Source organism: Bos taurus, chromosome 20 (genome assembly GCF_002263795.3).
Source record: "Bos taurus isolate L1 Dominette 01449 registration number 42190680 breed Hereford chromosome 20, ARS-UCD2.0, whole genome shotgun sequence".
Taxonomy (NCBI): domain Eukaryota; kingdom Metazoa; phylum Chordata; class Mammalia; order Artiodactyla; family Bovidae; genus Bos; species Bos taurus.
In genome coordinates this window covers 22,366,312-22,391,476 of record NC_037347.1, presented here as the reverse complement: position 1 = coordinate 22,391,476, position 25,165 = coordinate 22,366,312, and the positions used below count along the sequence as shown (strand labels likewise).

At 39.8% G+C, this 25,165-nt stretch overlaps 1 protein-coding gene and 1 long non-coding RNA gene across 3 annotated transcripts in view; one reads left to right on the top strand and one right to left on the bottom strand.

Moving 5' to 3' along the window:
* The window catches only part of MAP3K1 (mitogen-activated protein kinase kinase kinase 1), a 77,266-nt gene that overhangs the window by 25,952 nt on the left and 26,149 nt on the right, over positions 1-25,165 (top strand). For both annotated transcript variants that reach the window (NM_001205906.1, XM_005221498.5), the window contains exons 2-5: positions 19,796-19,946; positions 20,584-20,784; positions 23,982-24,182; positions 24,951-25,067. In NM_001205906.1, coding sequence (NP_001192835.1) covers positions 19,796-19,946; positions 20,584-20,784; positions 23,982-24,182; positions 24,951-25,067 — 670 coding nt within the window. The remainder of the gene's footprint in view (positions 1-19,795; positions 19,947-20,583; positions 20,785-23,981; positions 24,183-24,950; positions 25,068-25,165) is intronic.
* The window catches only part of LOC104975241 (uncharacterized), a 66,873-nt gene continuing 43,323 nt past the window's right edge, over positions 1,616-25,165 (bottom strand). The window contains exon 2 of the long non-coding RNA XR_813737.3: positions 1,616-1,907. This is a non-coding gene — a long non-coding RNA (uncharacterized lncRNA). The remainder of the gene's footprint in view (positions 1,908-25,165) is intronic.

Genomic DNA, 25,165 nt, shown 5'->3' with positions numbered 1-25,165 from the left:
GCTGATGTAGACAGATTAATAATATAGCCCACTGAGGGATGATATTTTGTGTTAAAATCCTGAGGTCAAAAACAAAACAGTATATAATGTAAGGTGGTGGTTGTCAGTCGCCCTGTCGTGTCTGATTCTTTGCGACCCCATGGACTGCAGCACGCCAGGCCTTTCTGTCCCTCACCATCTGCCGAAGTTACAGTGTAAGGTATCATTCCATATACAATGTTTTAAGTTGTCTAATCCAAATATGTCAAGCTTATGTCCTAAGTATCAAATGTAATTCACCAAAGATGAATTACTTTTTTTTTTTTCCACTTTAAAGAATAAATTGCATCTAAGAGAGTAGATCTTAAAAGTAAAATAAATAAGAAAATAAATTGCAGTGACTGCATTATGGGAAGAGCAGGCTTGGTGGCTGCAGAGAGCTCTGGACTGGGGGAGTTAGAATTCATATTGGGACGCTGTCACAGCTGAAGCTGAGGCTTGGCCAGAAAGCCACCATGCTTCATTTCTCATTTCTGGCTCCTGCTTCACAGCTTTTTGACTTGAAGCACTTAAATATGCAGAATGATTATGTTTCTTTAAGGAGGAGAAAGTTGTGGTTCTTTTCTTTTAAAAAAAAAAAAAAAAACAACTAGGAAAGTTAATGTTTTCAGTGTCAAAAAAAAATCCATGTAAATCCATGTTTTTTGGGCCCTCCTTTCTTGACTGTTTCTCCTGACAGTTGTTTTAGCTTTCTGAGAGAGCTCTGATACAGTCCATTGTACATAATACTCACCCTTTTTTAGTAATTAGACTTGAATTGATTTTACCATAGTGACTATTAGGGAAACTGAGTCCAAAAGTTTTAGTAATTTCCAGCCTGAGTTTTCACAGAGTCTATGGATCCACGTTTGTTCTATGGTAATGGTAATGTTGAAAAGGATTCTCACATTTTAAAACACCAGGAGACACTGAATTATAGATGTACAAAGAATATTTTATGCAAATAAACTATTGGAAGGTACTCTCCAGAATTAACAGAGTCTGTGGATCCTGTTGAGCTATATATTTTTTGATATTATATCTCCCTTGCAGAACTGTAGTATTCACATTGTAGCATTAATCAACGATGTCTTCCCAGGTGGTTCGGCGGTAAAGAATCCGCCTGTCAAACAGATGTGGGTTCAATCCCTGGGTCGGGAAGATCCCCTGGCGAAGGAAATGGCAGCTCCAGTCTTCCTGCCTGGGAAATCCCATGGACAGAGAAGCCTGGCAGGCTATGGTCCACGTGGTCCCAGAAGAGTGGGATACAACATAGTGACTAAACAGCAACAATTAATTAACCATTAATTAACAACTAAAGAGCAATTAATAAATGAACCATGTTCATTCTGGGTGTCCCTGAAACAACATCTTGTAGTCTGATCTGATTTGGTTAAATTCTTGAATTCCCGAAAGGTTGGGGATTACTTAAGATTCTGTAGCTAGGGAGGAGGGTTCAGGATGGGGAACATGTGTATACCTGTGGTGGATGCATGTTGATATATGGCAAAACCAATACAATATTGTAAAGTTAAAATATAAAAAAAAAGATTCTGTAGCTGGTTAATGGCCTAGTTATGACTTCCCAATCCTGTTATTAATTCAGTAGCACATGTTTATTTTTAAGGAAATATTTCAGCCATGCAGAGGGAAAATACCAGAGAATAATATAATGAACAGCCATAAAATCTTTACCCATATTTAAGAAATGCTAATATTTTATCATATTTGCTGCAGTTGGATGTTAAGGAAATGAGTGTGCTTTAGACACAGCTGGAGCCTCCTTTGTCTTCTTACCCTCGTCCTCCTCGCTCCCCAGAGGTAATGGGCCCCTGTAGCCTGTTAGCAGTCTTCACATCCCAGACGTCTCTAATCAGCGTTATTTCCTCCTGAAACCAGAAAAAATAGTTTTATTTTGTTATTGTTATCTGCTTTTCAACTAACATATTGTTAAGGGAAACTGAAGTAACATAGACCAGAAGGAAGAGCACAGGGCCTCAAAGCCGGAGAAACCTGGTTTGGAAACTCAGAATTCCCACTTACTGTGGATTCTTAGTCAGACTTATTAATCTTCCCAGCAGAGTTTCTTTGTTTGCACAGTGTGGACACTGAGTCTTACCTTGTAGCTTTGTGAGAGGTTTCATGGAGCCTCTGGCATAGTACCCGGTACGGACGAGGGGCTCCGTAAGGAACAGCAGCAGTGTAATAATGAGGATGGTGGTGGTTGTAGTTATTTAGTGTGTGCTCACCATATACTTGACGCCATTTTAAGTGCTTCATCCATGTTCGTTCTTTGTAAAACTGAGATGATAACTGTATGCAAAGGGTTTAAAACAGTGCAAGGTACGTAGGAAGTACATCAGAAGTATTGGCTATTATCGCCATTTTACAGAAAAAGGAAATTACTGAAAGCAAATTAGGGGGGTGAACTTACTTTTGAGCACTTTACCTGTACGCGTGTTTAATCCTATGGTAGGTATTATTTTTACGGTGAGGAAGTTGAGGTACAGAGAGGTTAAATAACTTGGGTCAAAGCCATCCAGCTGGTCCGTGTCAGACCTTGGGTTTTAACCCAGGCCTTCTAGCTCCGGAACTCTCATCACTGATCACCATGCCATATGTCTTGATGACACTTGTGGTACAGCTTCTTTATCTCCCCTATCCCAGGAACGTGTACATCAAGTTATGCCATCTCCTTTGAATAAGAAGCCCTTTTGATTTTGCTGAGTATACAACTGAGATTTTACTGGTTTGGGTGGCTGTTGCCCCATCCGTGCCCCTAATAGACACCCCCGTAGTTTCTAAACTCCCCAGTGAGGACCTGTCATGTACTAGTGGACGGATTTGGGCAGTTCCCTGTAGCCTTCTCTGGATGACGTGGAACAATGGACTGGTTCCAGATTGAGAAAGGAGTACGTCAAGGCTGTATATTGCCACCCTGCTTATTTAACTTACATGCAGAGTACATCATGCGAAATGCTGGGCTAGATGAAGCACAAGCTTTAATCAAGATTGCCAGGAGAAATATCAGTAACCTCAGATATGCAGATGACACCACCCTTATGGCAGAAGGTGAAGAGGAACTAAAGAGCCTCTCGATGAAGGTGAAAGAGAAGAGTGAAAAAGCTGGCTTAAAATTCAGCATTTAGAAAACTAAGATCATGGCATCTGGTCCCATCACTTCATGGTGAATAGATGGGGAAACAGTGGAAACAGTGACAGACTTTATTTTCTTGGGCTCCAGAATCACTGCAGGTGGTTACTGCAGCCATGAAATTAAAAGACGCTTGCTCCTTGGAAGAAAAGCTCTGACAAACCTAGACAGCATATTAAAAAGCAGAGACGTTACTTTGCCAACAAAGGTCAGTCTAGTCAAAGCTATAGTTTTTCCAGTAGTCATGTACAGATGTGAGAGTTGGACCGTAAAGAAGGCTGAGTGTGGAAGAATTGATGCTTTCGAATTGTGATGTTGGAGAAGACTCTTGAGAGTCCCTTGGACAGCAAAGAGATCAAACCAGTCAATCCTAAAGCAAATCAGTCCTGAATATTCATTGGAAGGACTGATGCTGAAGCTGAAGCTCCAGTACTTTGGCCACCTGATGTGAACAGCTGACTGATTAGAAAAGACCCTGATGCTGGGAAAGATTGAGGGCAGGAGGAGAAGGGGGTGACAGAAGACGAGATGGTTGAATGGTGTCACCGACTCAATGGACATGAGTTTGAGCAAGCTCCAGGAGGTGGCGATGGACAGGGAAGCCTGGCGTGCTGCAGTCCATGGGGTTGCAAAGAGTTGGACACACATGAGCGACTGAAAAACAACAGTGACAGTGTCTGGATGGCACTGCCTCCTTCGGCCACACACGTCTCACTGCCTCTGCTTTCCCCTGACCTGCTCCCCACCAGTCACTGCGGAAGCGCTGTCATCAGCGCTGAAGACGTGGGAGTGCTTCCGCAATGCCAGAGCTCCAGGGGTTTTCGAGAAGCAAGGGCCGTTCCCCAGGCCCCTTTTTTATTTCAAGTTCTGGGTTCTTCCTCTAGGCGTGTAGAGATTTTTAAAGTAAGGGCTTGTCAGGGGTTTTTCTTGGCTGATCTTTGTCTTCTCTCCAGGCTTAAATCTTAAGCAGAGTGAATACAATGGGCCTGGGGCAGATCTTAGTGACGGACTCTGGCCTCTGCAATGCAGGAGACCTGTGTTCAATCACTGGGTCAGGAAGATGCCCTGAAGTAAGAAATGGCAACCCACTCCAGTATTCTTGCCTAGAGAATTCAATGGACAGGGGAGCCTGGAGTCCACGGGGTTGGCAAAGAGTTGGACACAACTAAGCGACTGACACACTGGTCTCTGCTAGTGGTTAGACTAGGCCAAATTTGAATTGTCTGACATCCACTGCTCTTAGGATGAGTTCGTACCAGGTGAGTTTACTCATCTCTGGCTGGCTGTCAAATAATCTTATCACCCATATTTTGATTTTTAGAGGCTTAATTTCACTGAAGGCAGTTGCTGAATTTTATGGAAGCTTGAAAAGCCACCATTGAAACAGTATTAACTGGTATTAATTTCTTGTCTGTATTTTTCTTCTTAGACCTATTGACTAATTTGAGCCAGAAAGGATATAGAGATGATCCTGTACAGATTTCTCACAGTATATTCTAAGGACCGCCACTCTGTCAAAGGTGTTTTGCTTATAAGGACTTTTGTGCCAAATTAGTGTGAGAAATACTGTTACCTTCTTTTTTTTTTCCTTCTTGAAAAAGTATGATGAACTTGTCTTTAAATGAATATGTTTAACTTTAGTGTTTCCTAAACAGAATCACAAATTGTTTAGTACTCTGTTGGACCTTATTTTCACCAAAGCTGTTTCTTTTGTCAAGAAAATCTTTTAACCTTCATCAGCTTCATGCCTGCTAGTCCTTTTCTTTCCTTAAAAACTATTCAGGCATCACCTCCTTTGTAGGTCTTTCCAGGACTCTGCTACAAAAAATTAAGGATGGAGATCCACTCCATCCTTGAAGCTGTTTATGATCTGTTAAAATACTCCTATTGTAGCAGTGCTGGCACGTTTTCTCTCTTCTGCTAGACTAAGCGCCTAAAGGGATGGAGATCCTGTCTTTTTTCTTTATCCCACTTTGTATCTCTGTTGCCTAGTTCAGAGCTTACACGTAGTAGGCATGCCAGCATTCACTGAACAGAATGGTTTTCTAGCATTAAAAGCATAGAGAAGAAAAGCGACATTTGTCAGGAAGTTATTCTTCCTCATTCTGAGCATCCCAGTTAACGTGCCTTTCCACCAGCTAGAAAGAAGTACTGTAGAAATAGTACTAGCTGTTCCATGGGGTTTGAAAGAGATCATTCTCCTAGCACAGGCTATAAGAGGGCTTTGTGCTCTACTTCAGCACTATATGCCTTCTCCGTTAATCTGGGAACATTAAAAACAACCAAAGGGTTTTTATTAATACAGAAGGTATTCAAGGAAATGACAGCCCAACTCCAGTATTCCTGCCTGGAAAATCCCATGGACAGAGGAGCCTGGCGGCTACTGTCCATGGAGTCGCAGAAGAGTTGGACCCAACTTAGCGACTCAACAACAGTAGTTCATGTTACATTTTTAACTTTACTTTTCTTCAACTGTGAAAGGGGAAAGTGTGCAGGAACATACCACTTTCCCAACTACTAGTTTTGTTCATTTGATCTTTAGAATATTCAAACCCAAGTGGTCACATTTCTTTCAAGATAATTGGCTTAGTAAAAATGTAGTCACATACCCATTGGAGAATGTTCCAGAGAAACATACTTAAGAGCTCACCATAACACTAACTTGGGATCTTTTTGATGAAAACCAAAATGGCGAAGGAGCAGCCATCTTTCTCCCCTGGATGCCTGCCTTGTGCCACGGATTGTGTGCCAGTGCCCTTGGCGGAGGACAGGACACGGCTTTGCTGAAAGCGGCCCCATGGTAGTAGTGTATGGGGATTTCTAATATACTTCTCTAAAAGCTCACTTAGTTTATGCATCAGTTGTCTTTTACACATTCCCAACCCTAGACTCATCAAGTAGCATGAAAGGGGAATTCTTGAAAGGAAATACACATTTAGCAAAATACTGTAAAAAAATTAGCATCCTTTTCCTTGCTTACTGATCTATATTCAACAATTAAGGAAGAGGATGCTCACACATCCCAGTGTTTTTTTTTTTTAACAGTTTCTAAAGGTTCTTCGTCAGTTATCAAGGACACAACAAAGGAAGGAATAAACAGTGGAATTTTTAGCACTGAATATTAAAAGAATACAAGCTTACAGAGTGAAAAGTATTTGAAGCTTTCGTGGGTTTTTGTTGGAGAGGAACAGATGAGAAGTGGAACCATACTTAAACTCCCACTGTAAGCATTGGCTCTCAAAAAACAGTTTGCATTAAGCCTGTAGATTTTCTCAGTTCACGAGTGAGAAGAGTTGTGTGACTCTTACCCCATGGGAAGGTGGATAGAATAGTATTATAGTATTTATAAATTTTGTTACAGAAGTGGTTACTTTGATGAATACCCCCCCAAAAAACTATTTTTGTACAATATTAAGTTTAAGTTGTAAATATTCCAGTGACAGCTAGTAACTTGTCAGTCCATTTTGTTTTGTCTGTCATGGTAACAGAACTACACTCACTGTTTTTCTGTCACTAAGGTATTCATATATTTTGTGAGACAATGACTTTTATAAAATCATGAAACTCGTATTTCTCTCCAGTTCTGACCATTTTTACAGTTTTCATTTGTCTGCATAAATATCGTCGTCAAATTTCAGTTCATAATTTGAGACAAGTGAGTGAATTTCATTGAAGTTGAATCTTAAGACATTACAGAACTGACAACATGTTGGTTTCACTGCAGTTGGTTTTGTTTTCTTTTCTGCCCACACAGGAGGGGTGTTAACTTGAAAAGACACCTGCCCTCACCTTCTCTGGTTTTTCTCTTTGACTGCTTCTTTAAAAATAATGCTGCCTTTTTTTTTTTAATTTCAAATTACTGAATTTTCTAGGATTTTAATTTCCTTACTAATCTAATTTGATTACTGACTTTATTCATCTTATTTCCTTTTTCTTTAAAATTCTTGTCAATTTTAATATTGCATATCCTTGATTTTCTATACATAGCTACTTCCCCCTTGAATTTTGCTGTATATTTGAGCTATCTGAATTATCTTTTCCTCTAACGAGTTTTAACTTTTATTGCAGTTTGACATTTTCTGACATTTACTGGTCAGCTACACACTTGTCAGTACATATGATTACTATCTTGTATTATCCCCCCACCTTGATAAAGTATACCTAATTAGTTTCATACTTATATTGGATGATTTTTATACTTAATCTATTAGCACGTTTAGAAGGAAGAATGATTGTTTTTTCCAGATTTTGATAGAACATCTTGGTTCCATTACTGAGTGATTACATCAGTAATACAGATTAAATTGATTTGTTTGTGGTACATTAATAACTTGGATGTAGTGGCTTTTAATGGAATCCACTAGCTACATTTCTGAGAGACATGGATGCCCCAAGGAAACATCTTAACCAAGTTTTTGCATTGCTGCTTTATTTTTTTTCTTGGACTGGGTAGGTATTAAGAAATGATTTAGAAAATCACTTTACATTGGACCTTTTATTTGTTTATCTGGGTTCTCAGCCACAAGAAACATAGCCCCTTTAGTTTGATGTTATTTATTCACTATCTGGGAAGATCCCCTGGAGAAGGAAATGGCAGTTCACTCCAGTGTTTTTGCCTGGGACAGTCCCATGAACAGAGGAGCATGGCAGGCTACAGTCCATGGTGTTGCAAGAATCGGACGCTATGGAAGCACAACAGCACAAATTTACCTACCTGAAGGTCTAGCCTTGGTGTTTTACCTTAAATATGTCAGTGACTTTGGAGGCTGGTGAAGTCATCCAAAATGCTCATATGTCAATTTTATAAGATTTACTTTACTTTGATAAAACCTGCAAGACAGTCTTATCATTTGACTATTCTTAACGAATGTTTGTGATCAAGAAAGGTTTCTTGTAATCATTAAATAGTCTTGAGCAGAATTAAATGAAAAATTAAAAATAAGATTCATGAAAGAAAACAAACTAGAATCTTTTTTCTTTCTTCCCTTAAGTCTCTGTTGATCATAATAGTGTCCTAATTGCTAGTTACCGATATTTTATATACCTTAAAAAACATTTGTTTTAATGATGTCTGAGCTTGTAGCACACTGACTTAAAATTATCAGGAGTATTTACTTCTCTGTGGAGTTTACTCATTCTGTAGACTTTATTAATTGCTTTAAATATTTTCATGCATCTCTAGCATGTATATTAAAAACATATAGTATTGAAGAGCTGTGCAGTTAAAATACAGTTTTCTTTTTGATTCTCTTGTTTTCTCTAAAGGGAGACTTTGAGGCATGTAGCTTACTCCGTATATGTGTTAGTTGCTCAGTCATGACCGATTCTTTTCGACCCCATGGGCTATAGCTCACCAGGTTCCTCTGTCCATGGAATTCTCCAGGCAAGAATACTGGAGTGGGTTCCCATTCCCTTCTCCAGGGAATCTTCCCAACCCAGGGATCAAACCCCGGTCTCCCACATTGCAGGCAGATTGTTTTCTATCTGGGCCACCAGGGAAGCCCAGTTTACTCCATAAACTTCATCAAAAAAAGCTTCCACAGAGTTGCCACCTTTAAAAATGGCTTAATATTGCCTATTAGCTCTGCGTTTTGTAAATTCCCTGTTACTATATTTATACAGTGATTGTTAAATCAGTCTTTTATGAATTGCTAATTTAAAAGTAGTAAACCTTTTGAATATTCTTTCTGTTCTCTTTGAAATGTTTATATACCCCAGAGGCACTCATTTCTGGTAGAAGTTATGGGTTAAACAGGCTGTATGTGTCTATTACATGTGCTGGATACATCTGCAGTGTTATTTTCCAGATCTTCATTGATTAGGAGTGATAACCAGCTATGCTAACTCCAGATCGTTGATTGTTTATCAAGCCCATGGCGTCAGTTCCTCTGGGTGCTTTGTTTGTGGCAGCAGGGTGTGGCCCAGGGAAAGGACTTACCCTTGAAAAACTGGCACTTTCCGTGTCTAGGTTGGCATAGGTCAACTAGAGAGTGAGTATTTGCAGTGTGATTATCCACTAATTTTTTGGTTTAATTTTGGTTAATTTCATACAACGTATACCGTGCTGTGCTTAGTTGCTCAGTTGTGTCTGACTCTTTGTGACCCAGTGGATTGTAACCCTCCAGGCTCCTCTGTCCATGGCAATTTTCCAGGCAAGAATACTGGAGTGGGTTGCCAGGCCGTCCTCCAGGGGATCTTCCCGACCCAGGGATTGAACCCAGGTCTCCCGCATGGAAAAGACTCTGATGCTGGGAGGGATTGGGGGAAGGAGAAGAAGGGGACGACAGAGGATGAGATGGCTGGATGGCATCACTGACTCGATGGACGTGAGTCTCAGTGAACTCCGGGAGTTGATGATGGACAGGGAGGCCTGGCGTTCTGCGATTCATGGGGTTGCAAAGAGTCGGACACAACTGAGTGACTGAACTGAACTGAACTGAACCTTAGTATACATAAAGATTTCCAGAACAGTTTAGATTATGGATAACTTTAGACTCTCAGTTCTCTTGGTGTCTAAGCAATCTCAAAAAACCCTGGAAAACACACTGAATTATTTGGGACAGGCACAATTCAGAGCCACCCAGTTGATGCCTACCTGTGAAGTTCTCTTAGCAGCAGGAATTCATATACTAAAACCCATAAGCTTTGTTACCGAAAAGAGGGAGAGCAAGAGGGAGAGCAAGGGAGGAACTATCTCCCAAAACAAAACTAGACCACTCTGGGATCCTTAAAATTTAAGTTGCCAGGTAAAAAGCAAGAGAAGGAAACTTTGGTAAGGATAAGGAGAGTGTGGTGACGCATAAAGGCTGTAACAACAGAGGCCAGCAACCCCTTACCATGGACAGAGCACTGTGCTAACAGCTCCAGGCGGGTCACTTCAGTCAGTTCTCATGAGAATGGGACTCTATTGTTGGCTAGTCATGGGGCTTGTGGGATCCTAGTTCTTGACCAGGGATTAAACCTGCGCCACCTGCAGTGGAAGCAGAGTCCTAACCACTGGGCCACCAGGGAAGTCCCGATGATGAGACTCTTTACTATCCCACTGGCAGATTAAACAAACAAACAAACCAACAAACCAGGAGGTTACGTTATGTGTCCAAGGTAATAAAGTCTGTATGCAAAAAACACAGGATTTAAATTCAGATGTGAATGACTTCAAGGGCGAAAGGAAACTTAGTGTTTTACAAGTGCTTAAAATTTGGAGACCTAGATCTGAGGCCAAAAAAATCTGTATCTTAGTTGTAAAACAACTCTATTTTCCCTTAAGATAATTTCTCCAGAGATATATGGTCAATGGCAACTGCTGGCCTTTTCCCTCTTCTGAGCAAGGAGGGCTAAATAAAATCATTGTTAAGAGTAACCCTTCCATCTTTATGTAATGCAACATTACAACATAATATGTAAAAGTAGCTCGCATTATGAAAACTAGGCCCCCTAAGAGTTCACTTCAGGTTGTGCTCAGGAGCATTTGGCTCTGAGAACGAAAGAAACTAGTAACTTTCTTTTTCCCTCAGTGAGAGTAAATATGCTGACTTTAGTACGATAAAGGACTGTTGATTTCTTGGTATGAGCATGTCCACAGTATAATGAGTCTTATCATACATTGAATTTCTACCAGAAATCTTTATCAGGGGACAAAAACTATCTGCAGTGTTGCCTGCAAACCTTCCCAGTTTGTCCTTTGAAGGATACAGGCACAAAATTTCATCCTCAAAAAGCTCATGTTCTGGTTAACTCATCAAGGGTGGAATAATATGGGGGTTAAATAACAAAGACAACAAATAGCTAATTATCAACAATGATTATAATATAAGCAGTTTAATACCACCTTAGTTATTTTGATTGATTCACACTTAAAAATTATTCTGAATTGTCTTATACATACTAAAAATCTATCTGGTATCAGGGATTTGTTTCTAATAAAATATTACCCCATTTGAGTTTTAAGATTATAATTATTCTCCACCAAAAATTACAGGATTTTGAAAAGTGGGCTTCCCTGGTGGCTCAGATGGTAAGAATGTGCCTGCAATGCAGGAGACCCAGATTCGATTCCTGGATTGGGAAGAGGCCCTGGAGCAGGGAACGGCAACCCACTCCAGTATTTTTGAGATTCATCATCTAATCAATTAATATAGTTATAACAAGAAAGTTTTTTTTTTTTAAACACGAACTAATCTAAACAGATTAACATTGTTACAGATTAAGCTTTATCCTCCTTTCATATTTATTTAAAAAACATGAGGTTTCTTACTTTTTTTGAATGAATCTGTAACTGACCTAGAGCTTCAAAAAAAACCTTCTCCCCTGAGGTTAGGTTTATATAGTTTAGTCTCTTTCTAGACCTACAGAATTTACCTGCTAATATTTAAAAAAACGAGATGCTTCACTTGCCTCTTCTCAATGAAGCCACTCAGTCCTCCATTTATCTGGTACCAGGCACTGTTGATTAGACTGTCACTCCTGTAGTTCTCCCTCCTCTTGTCTTTTGGGAGATGATTTTCCCTGGTTCTAAAACTCTAATATTCATTCGTATCATGTACAAGACCCTCTTACTGGAACCTCTTACATGCCAGCCACTGGCCTCTTCTCATGGCACTAAAACACCCTCTTCTTAAGCACACCAAGATATTTCATGTCTCTCTGCCTTTGAGGATTTTTTTCCTGATAGGAATATACCTTTTGAAATCTCATATGCCTTCAGTAAAGAATTTCCTACCACCGTTCTACAGCAGTTAGCCGTTCCCTCCCAGGATGCTATTAATAGTATTAATTATCATACAGCATAAACTCTAGTTTTTAAGAACCTGCTTCCCTCATCACACTGGGAGCTCCTCCGGGACGGGTTACCACATCTTATTCACTCTTCTGTCATCAGCGCCAAGTGTCCTGGACAGGCCACAGAGGCATCCGACATGAGGCCAGAGGGCCTGCCCAGTCATAGCCGCCTTCCTTTCCCAGCGGTCTCTGACACCCGGGGCACCATGCTTTACACATCTAAACCCATCTTGCAGTTCACAGTTGGCTGGCGCAGGAATGTGCCCTGATCCAAAGACCCCCTGCACTGGACGGTGCTGTACATCTTAACCAGACCTTCTCTCTATGGGAGTTTGAATACGGGATACCTGGAGAGTATCACTGTGGGAAGAATGGCGTCCAAATAGACAAAAATAGCAAAGCAGTAACTAGGAGCAAGGAGACAGAAACAAGGGAGAAGAGAGAGAAGTTAGTCAGAAGGAAGATGTGGTTAGAGACAGGGAGAGGGGAAGAAGCAATAAAAGTGAACACAAGTGTTGTACCTGGCTCCCCCGTCCATGCTGTCAGTCAACTGAAGCTACTTTGGTGTCTCCCCGGGGCGTGGATCACCATGTTCTCCAAAGGCCACGTGTACGCGCTGCAGGGGAGAAACTTCACGGGTCCCTCGCTGTGCACTGAAATCACCCCTAACGATCTCTCTCCCCTGCAACCCCAAAGAGCCGATGAAAACACTAATTCAACACAGAAGACACTCGAACAGGCCCAAACCCCCGTCGATCTGACTCTGAAGCCTGTGCTCTTCATTGTATTGGCAGGTCACTGTCAAATCTGATTCTGTTTTTATAACAAGTCATCGTCAGAAGTCTATGCTGATACTTGCTTGGGGACTCAGGTTTAAACAAGTTTTTTTTTTTTTTTTCAATAGAGTTTGTTTATTTTTTTTTTAATTTTATTTTATTTTTAAACTTTACAAAATTGTATTAGTTTTGCCAAATATCAAAATGAATCCACCACAGGTATACATGTGTTCCCCATCCTGAACCCTCCTCCCTCCTCCCACCATCCCTCTGTCGTCCCAGTGCACTAGCCCCAAGCATCCAGTATCGTGCATCGAACCTGGACTGGCAACTCGTTTCTTACATGATATTTTACATGTTTCAATGCCATTCTCCCAAATCTTCCCACCCTCTCCCTCTCCCACAGAGTCCATAAGACTGTTTTATACATCAGTGTCTCTTTTGCTGTCTCGTACACCGGGTTATTGTTACCATCTTTCTGAATTCCATATATATGCGTTAGTATACTGTATTGGTGTTTTTCCTTCTGGCTTACTTCACTCTTAAACAAGTTTTTTAAATGGTGACTTTCATTATAAGAATTAAAGGAGCAGATTAATTGTATAAATTAGTGGAGTACTTCACTGTAACAGTAATAGTGACTACAGTGATATGAAACCTTTCCGGAAATTAATGAGGTTTACATGCACACATACCTGGTAAAAGAAAAACCCTGTTTATGTCTGATCTGTGAAGATTATAACAAAACAATAAATATGTAAAAAAAAACTTGTTTTTCTTCCCAATTTTGTTTTTGTTTCAGAGATAAATGAAGCTGAGTAGGTACGATTTTTTTCCCCCGCGGGCAAGTGGAATACAATTTACATTTTACTGAATTTAAGATTCCATTGGTTGTAAGTTGTATCATTATTTTGTATACCATGGAGAAATTTTAAAAACCCTGCCAATTATAACAGCAGTTTGATTTAAAAAGGCATTCAGATTTCAGAGATATTAAAATGTGAGGCACAGGCATGAGAAAGTTGAACTAAGAGATCTTATAGACAGAGTACCTGAAGAACTATGGACGGAAGTTCTTGACCTTGTACAGGAGGCAGGAGTCAAGACCACCCCCAAGAAAAGAAATGCAAAGAGGCAAAATGGTTGTCTGAGGAGGCCTTAAAAGTAGCTGAGAAAAGAAGAGAAGCTAAAAGCAAAGGAGAAAAGGAAAGATACACCCATTAGAATCCAGAGTTCCAAAGAATAGCAAGAAGAGATAAGAAAGCCTTCCTCAGTGATCAGTGCGATGAAATAGAGGAAAACAATAGAATGGGAAAGACTAGAGATCTGTAAGAAAATTAGAGATACCAAGGGAACATTTCATGCAAAGATGGGCACAATAAAGGACAGAAATGGTATGAACTTAACAGAAGCAGAAGATATTAAGAAGAGGTGGCAAGAATACACGGAAGAACTACAAAAAAGATCTTCATGACCCAGATAACCATGATGGTGTGATCACTCACCTAGAGCTGGACATCTTTAATGCGAAGTCAAGTGGGCCTTAGGAAGCATCAGTACAAACAAAGCTAGTGGAGGTGATGGAATTCCAGTTGAGCTCTTTCAAATCCTAAAAGATGATGCTGTGAAAGTGCTGCATTCAATACGCCAGCAAATTTGGAAAACTCAGCAGGGGCCACGGGACTGGAAAAGGTCAGTTTTCATTCCAATCCCAAAGAAAGGCAATGCCAAAGAATGCTCAAACTATCGCACAGTTGCACCCATCTCACACGGTAGCAAAGTAATGCTCAAAATTCTCCAAGCCAGGCTTCTACAGAATGTGAACTGTGAACTTCCAGATGTTCAAGCTGGTTTTAGAAAAGGCAGAGGAACCAGAAATCAAATTGCCAACATCTGCTGGATCATGGAAAAAGCAAGAGAGTTCCAGAAAAGCATCTATTTCTGCTTTATTGACTATGCCAAAACCTTTGACTGTGTGGATCGCAATAAACTGTGGAAAATTCTGAAAGAGATGGGAATACCAGACCACCTGACCTGCCTCCTGAGAAATCTGTATGCCGGTCAAGAAGCAACAGTTAGAACTGTACATGGAACAACAGATTTGTTCCAAATCGGAAAAGGAATACGTCAAGACTGTATATTGTTATCTTGCTTATTTAACTTATATGCAGAGTACATCATGAGAAGCACTGGACTGGCTGAAGCACAAGCTCTAATCAAGATTGCTGGGAGAAATATCAGTAACCTCAGATATGCAGATGACACGACCCTTACGACAGAAAGCAAAGAACTAAAGAGCCTCTTGATGAATGTGAAAGAGGAGAGTGAAAAAATTGGCTTAAATCTCAACATTTAGAAAACTAAGATCATGGCACCTGGTCCCATCATTTCATGGCAGATGGGAAACAGTGGAAACAGTGAGAGACTTTATTTTTTTGGGCTCCAAAATCACTGCAGATGGTGACTGCAGCCATGAAATTAAAAGATGCTTGCTGCTTGGAAGGAAAGCTATGACCAACCTAGACAACATATTAAAATACAGAGATATTACTTTGCCAACAAAGGTCTGTCTAGTCAAGGCTATGGTTTTTCCAGTGGTCATGTATGGATGTGAGAGTTGGACTGTGAAGAAAGCTGAGTGCCGAAGAATTGATGCTTTTGAACTGTGGTGTTGGAGAAGACTCTTGAGAGTCCCTTGGACTGCAAAGAGGTCAAACCAGTCAACCCTAAAGGAAATCAGTCCTGAATATTCATTGGAAGGACTGGTGCTGAAGCTGAAGCTCTAATACTTTGGCCACCTGATGCGAAGAACTGACTCATTGGAAAAGTCCTTGGTGCTGGGAAAGATTGAAGTCAGAAGAAGGGGATGACAGAGGATGAGATGGTTGGATGGCATCACCAACTCTATGGACATGAGTTTGAGCAAGCTCTGGGAGTTGGTATAGGGAAGCCTGGCGTGCTGCAGTCCATGGGGTCACAGAGTTGGATACGACTGAGCGACTGAACGGAACTGAAAATGTGAGGCACAGGCATGAGAAAGTTGAACTAAGAGTGAGTGGAAAGTTTATACGAGTTTAATGGAGGAGGTGGTGGCTGGGCCCAGGACCTGTGTCCCCGTGGAAGGCTTGGAAATGCTAAAGCTCTTGAGTGCTGGCAGGACACACAGAGGGTCCTAGCTGTTTTCCTTAGGCTGGATAATTTTTTTTAATATGAAAAAATATACATTTTAGAACTAATAGTATATAACTGTTACTTACAAAGATATTAGAAAAAACAGGTTTAAATTTGCAGATCAATTTAGGAACAACGAAAATTGTTCCACTGAATAACATTTCAGTTACAGACTGAGTCTTAAATTAAGTGCAGAACTGCAAAAAGATTAAGTAACACGAGTAATCATTAAATTTTAAAACTAGGAAGGTCCTCAGAACTGCCAAAGATGTTAACAAATGATCATTCATTTAGTATTTGTTTTCATACCGATTGTAAGCCAGGCATTATTAGATGTTGGGTATATAGCCATGGATGCAAACACTGGTCCTCTGCCTTCACTGAGCTTAGTTTGGGGGGCAGTGCAGTTTATAGGTTTGCCGACAGCAGTGAACACTTCAAAGAAAAAGTACAGAGCTGTGGAAGAGTGGAACTAGAGGTTCCTAATTGAGAGTGGGAAGGGTCTGTAAGGAGTTGAAGAAAAGCCACTGAGTGGGTATAAATTAATGAGGTAAAAAGGAGACAAGAAACAGCTTGTGCAAAAAACCTGAGCAGGAGAGATGGAGCCAGTCAGTGAAACAGAGTGTAGGGGGGTGACTTCATTTGAGGTAAGACTGGATGATGCAGGGCCTCATAAGCCATAACATTTTGGATTTTTACTCTCAGCCCAGGGGGAAGCCACCAGAGGGTTTTAATGGGGAAAGTGACCTTGGCTGCTCTGTGAAGCCTAGATTGGAGTAAGGTTCAAAGTGAAGAAGGCCCCTCAGGAGTCTGCTGCTAATTGAGACCAGCTAAGGCAGAAGTGAAGAGGAACTAAAAGGCCTCTTGATGAAAGTGAAAGAGGAGAGTGGAAAGTTGGCTTAAAGCTCAACATTCAGAAAACTAAGATCATGGCATCTGGTCCCATCACTTCATGGGAAATAGATGGGGAAACAGTGGAAACAGTGTCAGACTTTATTTTGGGGGGCTCCAAAATCACTGCAGATGGTGACTGCAGCCATGAAATTAAAAGACACTTATTCCGTGGAAGGAAAGTTATGACCAACCTAGATAGCATGTTCAAAAGCAGAGACATTACTTTGCCAACAAAGGTTCGTCTAGTCAAGGCTATGGTTTTCCCTGTGGTCATGTATGGATGTGAGAGTTGGACTGTGAAGAAAGCTGAGCGCCGAAGAATTGATGCTTTTGAACTGTGGTGTTGGAGAAGACTCTTGAGAGTCCCTTGGCCTGCAAGGAGATCCAACCAGTCCATTCTGAAGGAGATCGGTCCTGGGTGTTCTTTGGAAGGAATGATGCTAAAGCTGAAACTCTAGTCCTTTGGCCACCTCATGCGAAGAGCTGACTCATTGGAAAAGACCCTGATGCTGGGAGGGATTGGGGGCAGGAGGAGAAGGGGACGACAGAGGATGAGATGGCTGGATGGCATCACCGACTCCATGGACATGAGTTTGAGTGAACTCTGGGAGTTGGTGATGGACAGGGAGGCCTGGCGTGCTGCGATTCATGGGGTCGCAAAGAGTCGGACACGACTGAGCGACTGAACTGAAGGTGACAATCTGACCTGAGCATTGTGACTGAAAGTATGTGTTCTTGAGGATAATCTGTATTAACCGAAGTCTTAATTTGTGTACATTTGGACCCAGCAATTCCATTTTCGGGTATTTATTCTAAAGGAATAATCTTAGATGTGTGCAAAAGTTGAACCACTGGTATGTTTACATATTTATATTTAATATTATGTATTAAATATAAATAATAGAGGATAGGAATAAGAAATTGGTTTGAAAGATTATAGTATTTTCAAAAAGTGGAAAGGAAAGAGGAAAATCATACCCCCTTGAAGATTTGTTTAGATAAGGAGAGTTCTCTGTGTGTTTGAGTGGGTACTAGGGAAAAGACGCTGAAAATACAGAATTGAGAAGAGATGCTCATGAAACAAATTTGCGGAGGAGAGATCTAGGACCAGGGGACAGATGGTACTTTGCACGGTTGCAGGAGCTTCTGGTGTAAAAATGAACTGCGGTTCTACAGTGTGATTTCCGTTTTGAGTACTAGCCTGGGAATCTTGAAGCCATGCCTTGTAACATTGTTACTGGGTGGAAAGTGCTTTTCATACCAGAGAGTTGTAAATGAATTTTTAGTGTGCAGTCAGCCCATGAATTTGCTTGCCTGTAAATTTGAGTTTCCCTGGGTAAGGATCGACTGAGCAGGATGAATTTTTGAGAAAACACTTTCTCTCTCCCTTTTCCCCTCTCCCCACTTCTGTCCCTATCCCCTTCTTTTTCGCTTCCTTTTCCTCCCTTCCTTCCTTCCCCTTGCATCCCTCCCTCTTCCTCTGGTCCGCCTCTAACATTTACACTTGATGATATATTCAGAGCGGAAAAGCAGTCAAATACTTAAAGAAAATCAGCGTCCTCCTTCCCTCCCTCCCTCCCATATTGCCTGTGTGACAGTTTTTATGCCTGTGTAGTGGAGATATTTTCCTATGTGGTGTGCCTTAATGCCCCTCTGCAAGTTTCAGATGTTATGTATTCTTTGCATTAGTAAAAATATCTAGGCCAGTTTCAGGCACAGAGGTATTTAACACCCTGGTTTCCACTCCCTCCATAGTATTGATGCTTAAGTAAAACCAGTTAACTGTTATTTCCAGTGCCTGTTTTAAGTAGGTTTTGTGTGTGTGTGTGGGGGGGGGGGGTTGTTGTTGCTATTGTTGGGTTTTTTGTTGTTGTTTGCTGCTGCTTTGCAAATACTGCTGCTTTATAGTAATGATTAGCTGGAATATTCGTAGAGGAGTTTGAATTTGACTTTTTGGTAAGCTTGCAGTTATCATCTCTGGTATTTCCTTGAATATTTCCTTTTCCTATCAGTATAATTAAAAAAAAAAAAACCAAAAAACTGTAGCTTTACAGAATTTCCAAAATAGTTACTGAAGTTAACTGAGTATTTTTTAAATTGTTGCTTCTCCCAGGATGCAGTTGCTTTAACTCTTTCCTTATAAAACCAGGTTTTAAAATCCATGCCTATATGTATTGTGTGTTTCATATATCCGTGTGTAGATATGAGTGTATTTTGAAGCTAGTGGGTGTTTTACCTATTCGGCTTTGTAGAGTTAGTTCTCAAAAGTTACCAGCTTCCTGGATATTTTATTATAACTCCATAATACGTTATGGTGTAAAGGTCAAAATGTTTCTACCAGGCAATTTTTTACTATTTATATATGGAGTACCCCAAGTACAATATTATTTTCTGAGAAAACAAGTTTAATTATTGAGACTTTGAAAAAATATTGTGGATTAGAAGATGTGGTTAGGTTTCACCTAGATTATTAAATGTTTAACTTATTTCCGCAAATGAGCATACTTTCCAGATTTTATCTGTATTGACTTAAGTTATTGGAATTCCTGGGATAAATAGTAGTAAAATGCTCTTTAAATATTTGTCTGTCATGTATTTGAGTATGTTAAAATGGTGTAATTAGAAACAGTGCGGTTTTCATGAATGTGTTAATGCAGTGCTTAATGTCTTGAGATGCTTTTTATTAACTACCTAGAAACAAAGGAAGGTCTGCAGTAAGATTACTAGTAAGCCTGCACCTTCTAAATAGAACCTTACTTTTTAAAGACATTGTTAAACTAGTGTTATCAGGCAGCATTTAACACTCTCCATGTTACAGTGTAAATTCAACAACATAGTATGATTCATAATAATATTTTCATATCTTGCTTAAGTCATTCGGGGATTTTAGCAGTTATCTTTTTAGCTACAAGTCCATTGAAAGTATGAAGTAAAACCATATTGTTCTTGAAAATTATTTTTCACATACAAATTTCATTCTCCTTATTTTTCCTTCTGTTTTCAGTCGTGAGATGGAGAATAAAGAAACTCTCAAGGGACTGCACAAGATGGACGATCGCCCAGAAGAACGAATGATCAGGGAGAAACTGAAGGCCACCTGTATGCCAGCCTGGAAGCACGAATGGCTGGAACGGAGAAACAGGAGAGGCCCTGTGGTGAGTTACCTGCTAGAAGGAAGAAAGCATAGGAGGAAGTGGAAAATTAAGCATAAATAGACCCTCTTGTAAACTTTTTCCCCCCCTTCATTTTAAATGCAATGCAGTTTTATTTGCTTTGACATTTTCTAGACATTTGAACAAAATGTAGCTAATGCTGTGCTCATTAAGCAACTTAAACTGTTCTAAGGAGTAATCCCTCTGGTTGAGTGGGAGAGGTAATGCTTAAAGCAACACTGCCCTCTAATGTCTGTGTCTCTAAAATCCTTTAATTAGCAATTTGTACTGTACTTAAAAAAGAAAAACGATTTTTCCAATTTTATTTTGAAGTTTTATCTCTAAGGTAGGATCTAAGGATCTTAATTCTAAATCTTTTAAATTCATGTATGACAACATTTTAAAATGCATTATGTAAATATTATCAACATTCAATTGATGTAGCCTAAATGACTGAAATCTATGTGGTTAAAAATAGCCTTATACTTACAGTTTAAACTAATAAAGAAAAGTTGATAGATTTTCTGTTGTATTTGTATAATATTGCATAATTTTAAAAACAGTTCTTGTCTTAATCTTATGTTCACATTTACTTCTTTTTTTATTTTTTAAGTAATAAAATACTGGCATTTTAATTTAGGTGGTAAAACCAATCCCTATTAAAGGAGATGGATCTGAAATTAATAACTTGGCAGCCGAGTCTCAAGGAGAGGGCCCAACGAGCGCTGCTTCCTCCACTCCCAAAGGCCGACGCAGCCCTTCCCCTGGCAGCTCCCCCTCAGGTCGCACAGTGAAATCTGAATCTCCAGGAGTAAGGAGGAAAAGAGTTTCTCCGGTGCCCGTAAGTTAATGTTTTAGCAAATGTGCTAAGTTTCTACAGTTTTAAAACATACTTATAACACAGGAAGGATTGGCAAACCATCTGTTAGAGCAACATTCCCAAAGTGTGCCCACAGACCCTTGGCTCAGCGTACCTGCCCTCAGATGCTTTCTGTGGATCCATTAGGTCAAAACTAATTCTGTAATAAAACTGAGATGTTATTTGCCTCTTGCACTGCATTGACATTTATAGTGGTGAGTAAAGCTGCTGGTGCATTTGCCTGAATTAAAGCTACGACGGTAGAAACTGTATTCCTCACTTGGGTATTTGACAGACATTTTTCTTACAAAGAATTAAGTAAGACTCACTTCAAGGAAAACAACTCATCTGTTTCTTCATTAGTGGTAAAACTTGAGATTTCAAGCAAAAATTAGAGTTTTGGAAAACTCATATCCAACCACTGTCAGCTTGATAGCTTCTCAGTACTTAGACTTTTAATAGGCCAATAGTATTATCACTTGTGGGGTTTTTTTTTTTTGTATATTGTGCCATGAAATATATGAACTTTTAGAAGATGTACCATTCCTTTGATGTAGTATCAAAGACAAATATTCATTATTATTTGAAAAGGATTTCCCAAATACATATCTATGTGAGGCCAGATTCTCTTCATGTACTCAACCAAAATACCATGTCACAGCAGACTGAACGCAGAAGGATGGATGAGAATCTCAGTATTGAGATTCAGTACTCTGATTCAGTCTCCGTATTGAGCCAGACATCAAAGAGATTTGTAAAAAGATAGGTCCTGACCCTCCAAGACAGAGAGATTACTACTGGTAGGAATGCGAGTTAAAACTTTCTAACCTTGAAAAGCAAATGAGTGATGGCAAAATAATTGTGGTATAGTGACCAGAAGGGGGAGATTTGGGTTTCCTCACACCTAAGGTTGTTAAAGCACATAAATGCTTCAGAAAGTAAATTTTAAATAAAATTTACAGTAAAGCCAAAGATTCTCAACAGTATTTATCAGCTTTATGTGGACACACATTTAAAGTAGCTATTTTTTAAAAAACTCGAAATAGGAACAATCATTTATTAGCTCATAAATCTGAAATAGGGCAGGGCTCAGCAGGAGTGGCTCATGTCTGCTCCCTCTGGCATCTGCAGACGCTAGAATATCCAAGGCTGCTTCTTCACTCCCCTGTCTAGTGCTTCAGCTGGAACAGCTGGGGGCTATTGGCCTTTCTTTCTCATAGCACGGAAATTGGGCTGTAACAAGTGTTTCAAGCTAGGAAAGCAGGTGGAATAGATTCTCACAGCCCTCAGAAGGAACCAACCCTGCCAGCACCTTGATCGTTGATTGTGGACTTCAAGCCTCTGGAACTATGAGACGATACATTTCTGTTAAGCCAATGAACAAAAAAAGGTGATTCAAGAGAGCAAATCCCAGCATGGACGCTCTTATGAAGCCACTACTTGGATTATGTTTACTAATGCCTTATTGCCCAAATCTAGTTACATGCCCAAATCCCAGAATCAGTGTGGTAGGGGGCTACAGAAGGGTATATAAATATACTGGGAGGTGTGGTCCATGGGGTCATCAAAGTGAAAGTCTACCGCAAATAAAGAATTGTGTCTCCCCTCCCCCTACATCCTCTTTGGGATATATATTAGACAAGGTGACTTCCTCATGCTAACGGCTACCTAACGTTTCATTATCTGGATAAAGATCCTTCATGGCTTCTTTGAACTACGTACTAGTGGACATTTATGTTCCTTCTCAACTTTTCATTACTAAAAGCAATCTTGCAAAAATATTTTTTATGCATGCATCATTTTGCACATCTAGTGAGCATATCCATAGTGTGAATACTTAGCAAGTCCAATAGTATATGCATGTGTACTTGTTTTGGGTTTTGTTTTACTTCTTAGTAACTGCCTATTTAAAAAATAATGGTTTTATTAAGACAGTTCATATGGTGCACAATTCACGCATTTAATTGTACAGTTCATTGAGTTTTGGTATATTTACATAGTTGTAGCCATCACTACAATAAGTTTTAAAATATTTTCATCACTCCAGCAGAAAACCCCAGACTAATTAGCAGTCTCTCCCCAGCCTTAGGCAACCTATATACAATCTACTTCCTGACTATATACAATTTGAGTGGACCTTTTATATAAATGTAATCTTATAATATGTATAGGCTTCTGTGGCTGGTTTTTTGCTCTCAGCATCCTGCTTTCAAGGTTCATCCACAGTATAGCTTGTATCATTTTAAATTGTAGAATAGTACTCTATTGTATGGATATGCATGTTTTGTTTATTTACTCATTAGTTGGTGGGCATGTGATTTCCACTTCTGGCTTCATAATGCTACTGGGAACAGTTCTGTACACATTTTTGTGTGGACATAGCTTCATTTTTCTTGGGTATATACATAGAAGTGGGATTGCTTTACAAAGCTTTACAAAATGAGATTGTTTTACAAAGCAGGTACACCATTTTACATTCCCACCAGCCCTTTTGCAGGCTTCCAACCACTTCATTTTCTTACCAGCTTTTATTACCTTTTACCTGTTTCTTTTGGCATCAAAAAGAACTAGACTTTCCACTGGGCAGTGATGGAAAGACCAAGTTCTAGGGGAGTCAGTGAAGTGGACTGAGTGACACACATCACCCTCACACAGGAGCATTTTCAGCAGCCTCCAGTGAGATGTCTTAACCTGGGAAGAGTCACTTACCGCTCCTCCTCCACAGAGAACTTCATGGAGCTGTTTGTAAATGACCAGTCACAGGAAGCACATTTAGTGATCCCTTAAGTGGAAGCCAGGAAATTGGATGCTTAATTTTCATCACTAGAAACAAGTCATTTTACCTGTTTAGGAAGCACATTTTCTATGCTTTTTATTTTGGTTTACATAAAACTTTTCAAAGATGTCAAATACTTATAATTTGTAAAATTACCATATGTTTGTCTCTCTTGGCCAAAGTTTTATTATTTTAGGGATGACAGATTTTAAAAATTTACTCATAGCAATATGTCAGACAAATGCATTTGCAAAACACATTTTGTCCCATCATATTATATATTGAGGCATTTTGGGGTGAATATAAAAAAGGTCTGGTGTGACCTTTTTTAGGTCATTTTCTTTTCTTGTGGAGGAGTAAACGTCTTAGGAGCAATTTACCTAATTTTTAAAATATTGTGAAGTTTCAGAGTGGGAGAATCACACCACCTCGAAGAGCCCCTTCACCAGATGGCTTCTCACCATACAGCCCGGAGGAGACAAACCGCCGAGTGAACAAAGTGATGCGGGCCAGGCTGTACTTACTGCAGCAGATAGGACCCAACTCCTTCCTGATTGGAGGAGACAGCCCAGACAACAAATACCGGGTGTTTATCGGGCCTCAGGTAGGAGCTGTCACCGTTTTACATTTTATTAGGATTTGGTACTAACTCAATATACTGTGACATTCTTAAATTTAAATTAGTATGTAATTCTCTTTTGTAATCTAAAGAGAGTTAAAATATTTGGGGAACTGTAAACTCTTTTAATGTGTTTATAAAGGGTTTTACTATGATGTGATATACTTCAGAATACAAATTTGGTCTTTTTATAACTTATTTAGGGCTGTGCTGGGTCTCTATTGCTGCTTGGGCTTTTTTCTAGTTGCGGCGAGCAGGGGCTGCTCTCTTAATTGTGGCGCATGGGCTTCTCATTGTGGTGGTTTCTCTTGTTGCAGAGCATGGGCTGTAGGGTGTGCAGGCCTCGGTAGCCGTGGCTCGTGGCCTCGGTAGCTGCGGCTCCTGGACTCTAGAACCAGGCTCACTAGTTGTGGCGCATAGGCTTAGTTGCTCCGAGGGATATGGGACCGTCCTGGACCAGGGATCAAACCCCTATCTTCTGCATTGGTAGATTCTTTACCACTGAGCCACCAGGAAAGCCCCTGGTCTTTTTAATAAACCAAAAATAAGAGATTAATTCATGGAGATAGCTGTAGGCTTTTCTTGCATATCCTTATATATCTTATTATATAAAGATAATGAGAAATTAATAGAAAGTTTAGTATAATAAACTTGGAAATATTTTTAAAGGGATCACCCTAGGAGTTCTAGTGGAACACGGATTTATTAAAGTAGAGGTTTTTTTTTTTTGTTTTTTTTTTTTTAACTCTTTAGAACTGCAGCTGTGGGCGTGGAACATTTTGTATTCATCTGCTATTTGTTATGCTCCGGGTATTTCAGCTAGAACCTTCAGACCCAATGTTATGGAGAAAAACTTTAAAGAATTTTGAGGTAATTTTTTTAAATAAATGCTTTGGAGTAAAATTGTCAACTAATTTTTATGATACTCCTGAAATTTTTCCATAAGCTTTAAATTTAAGTAGACAGTG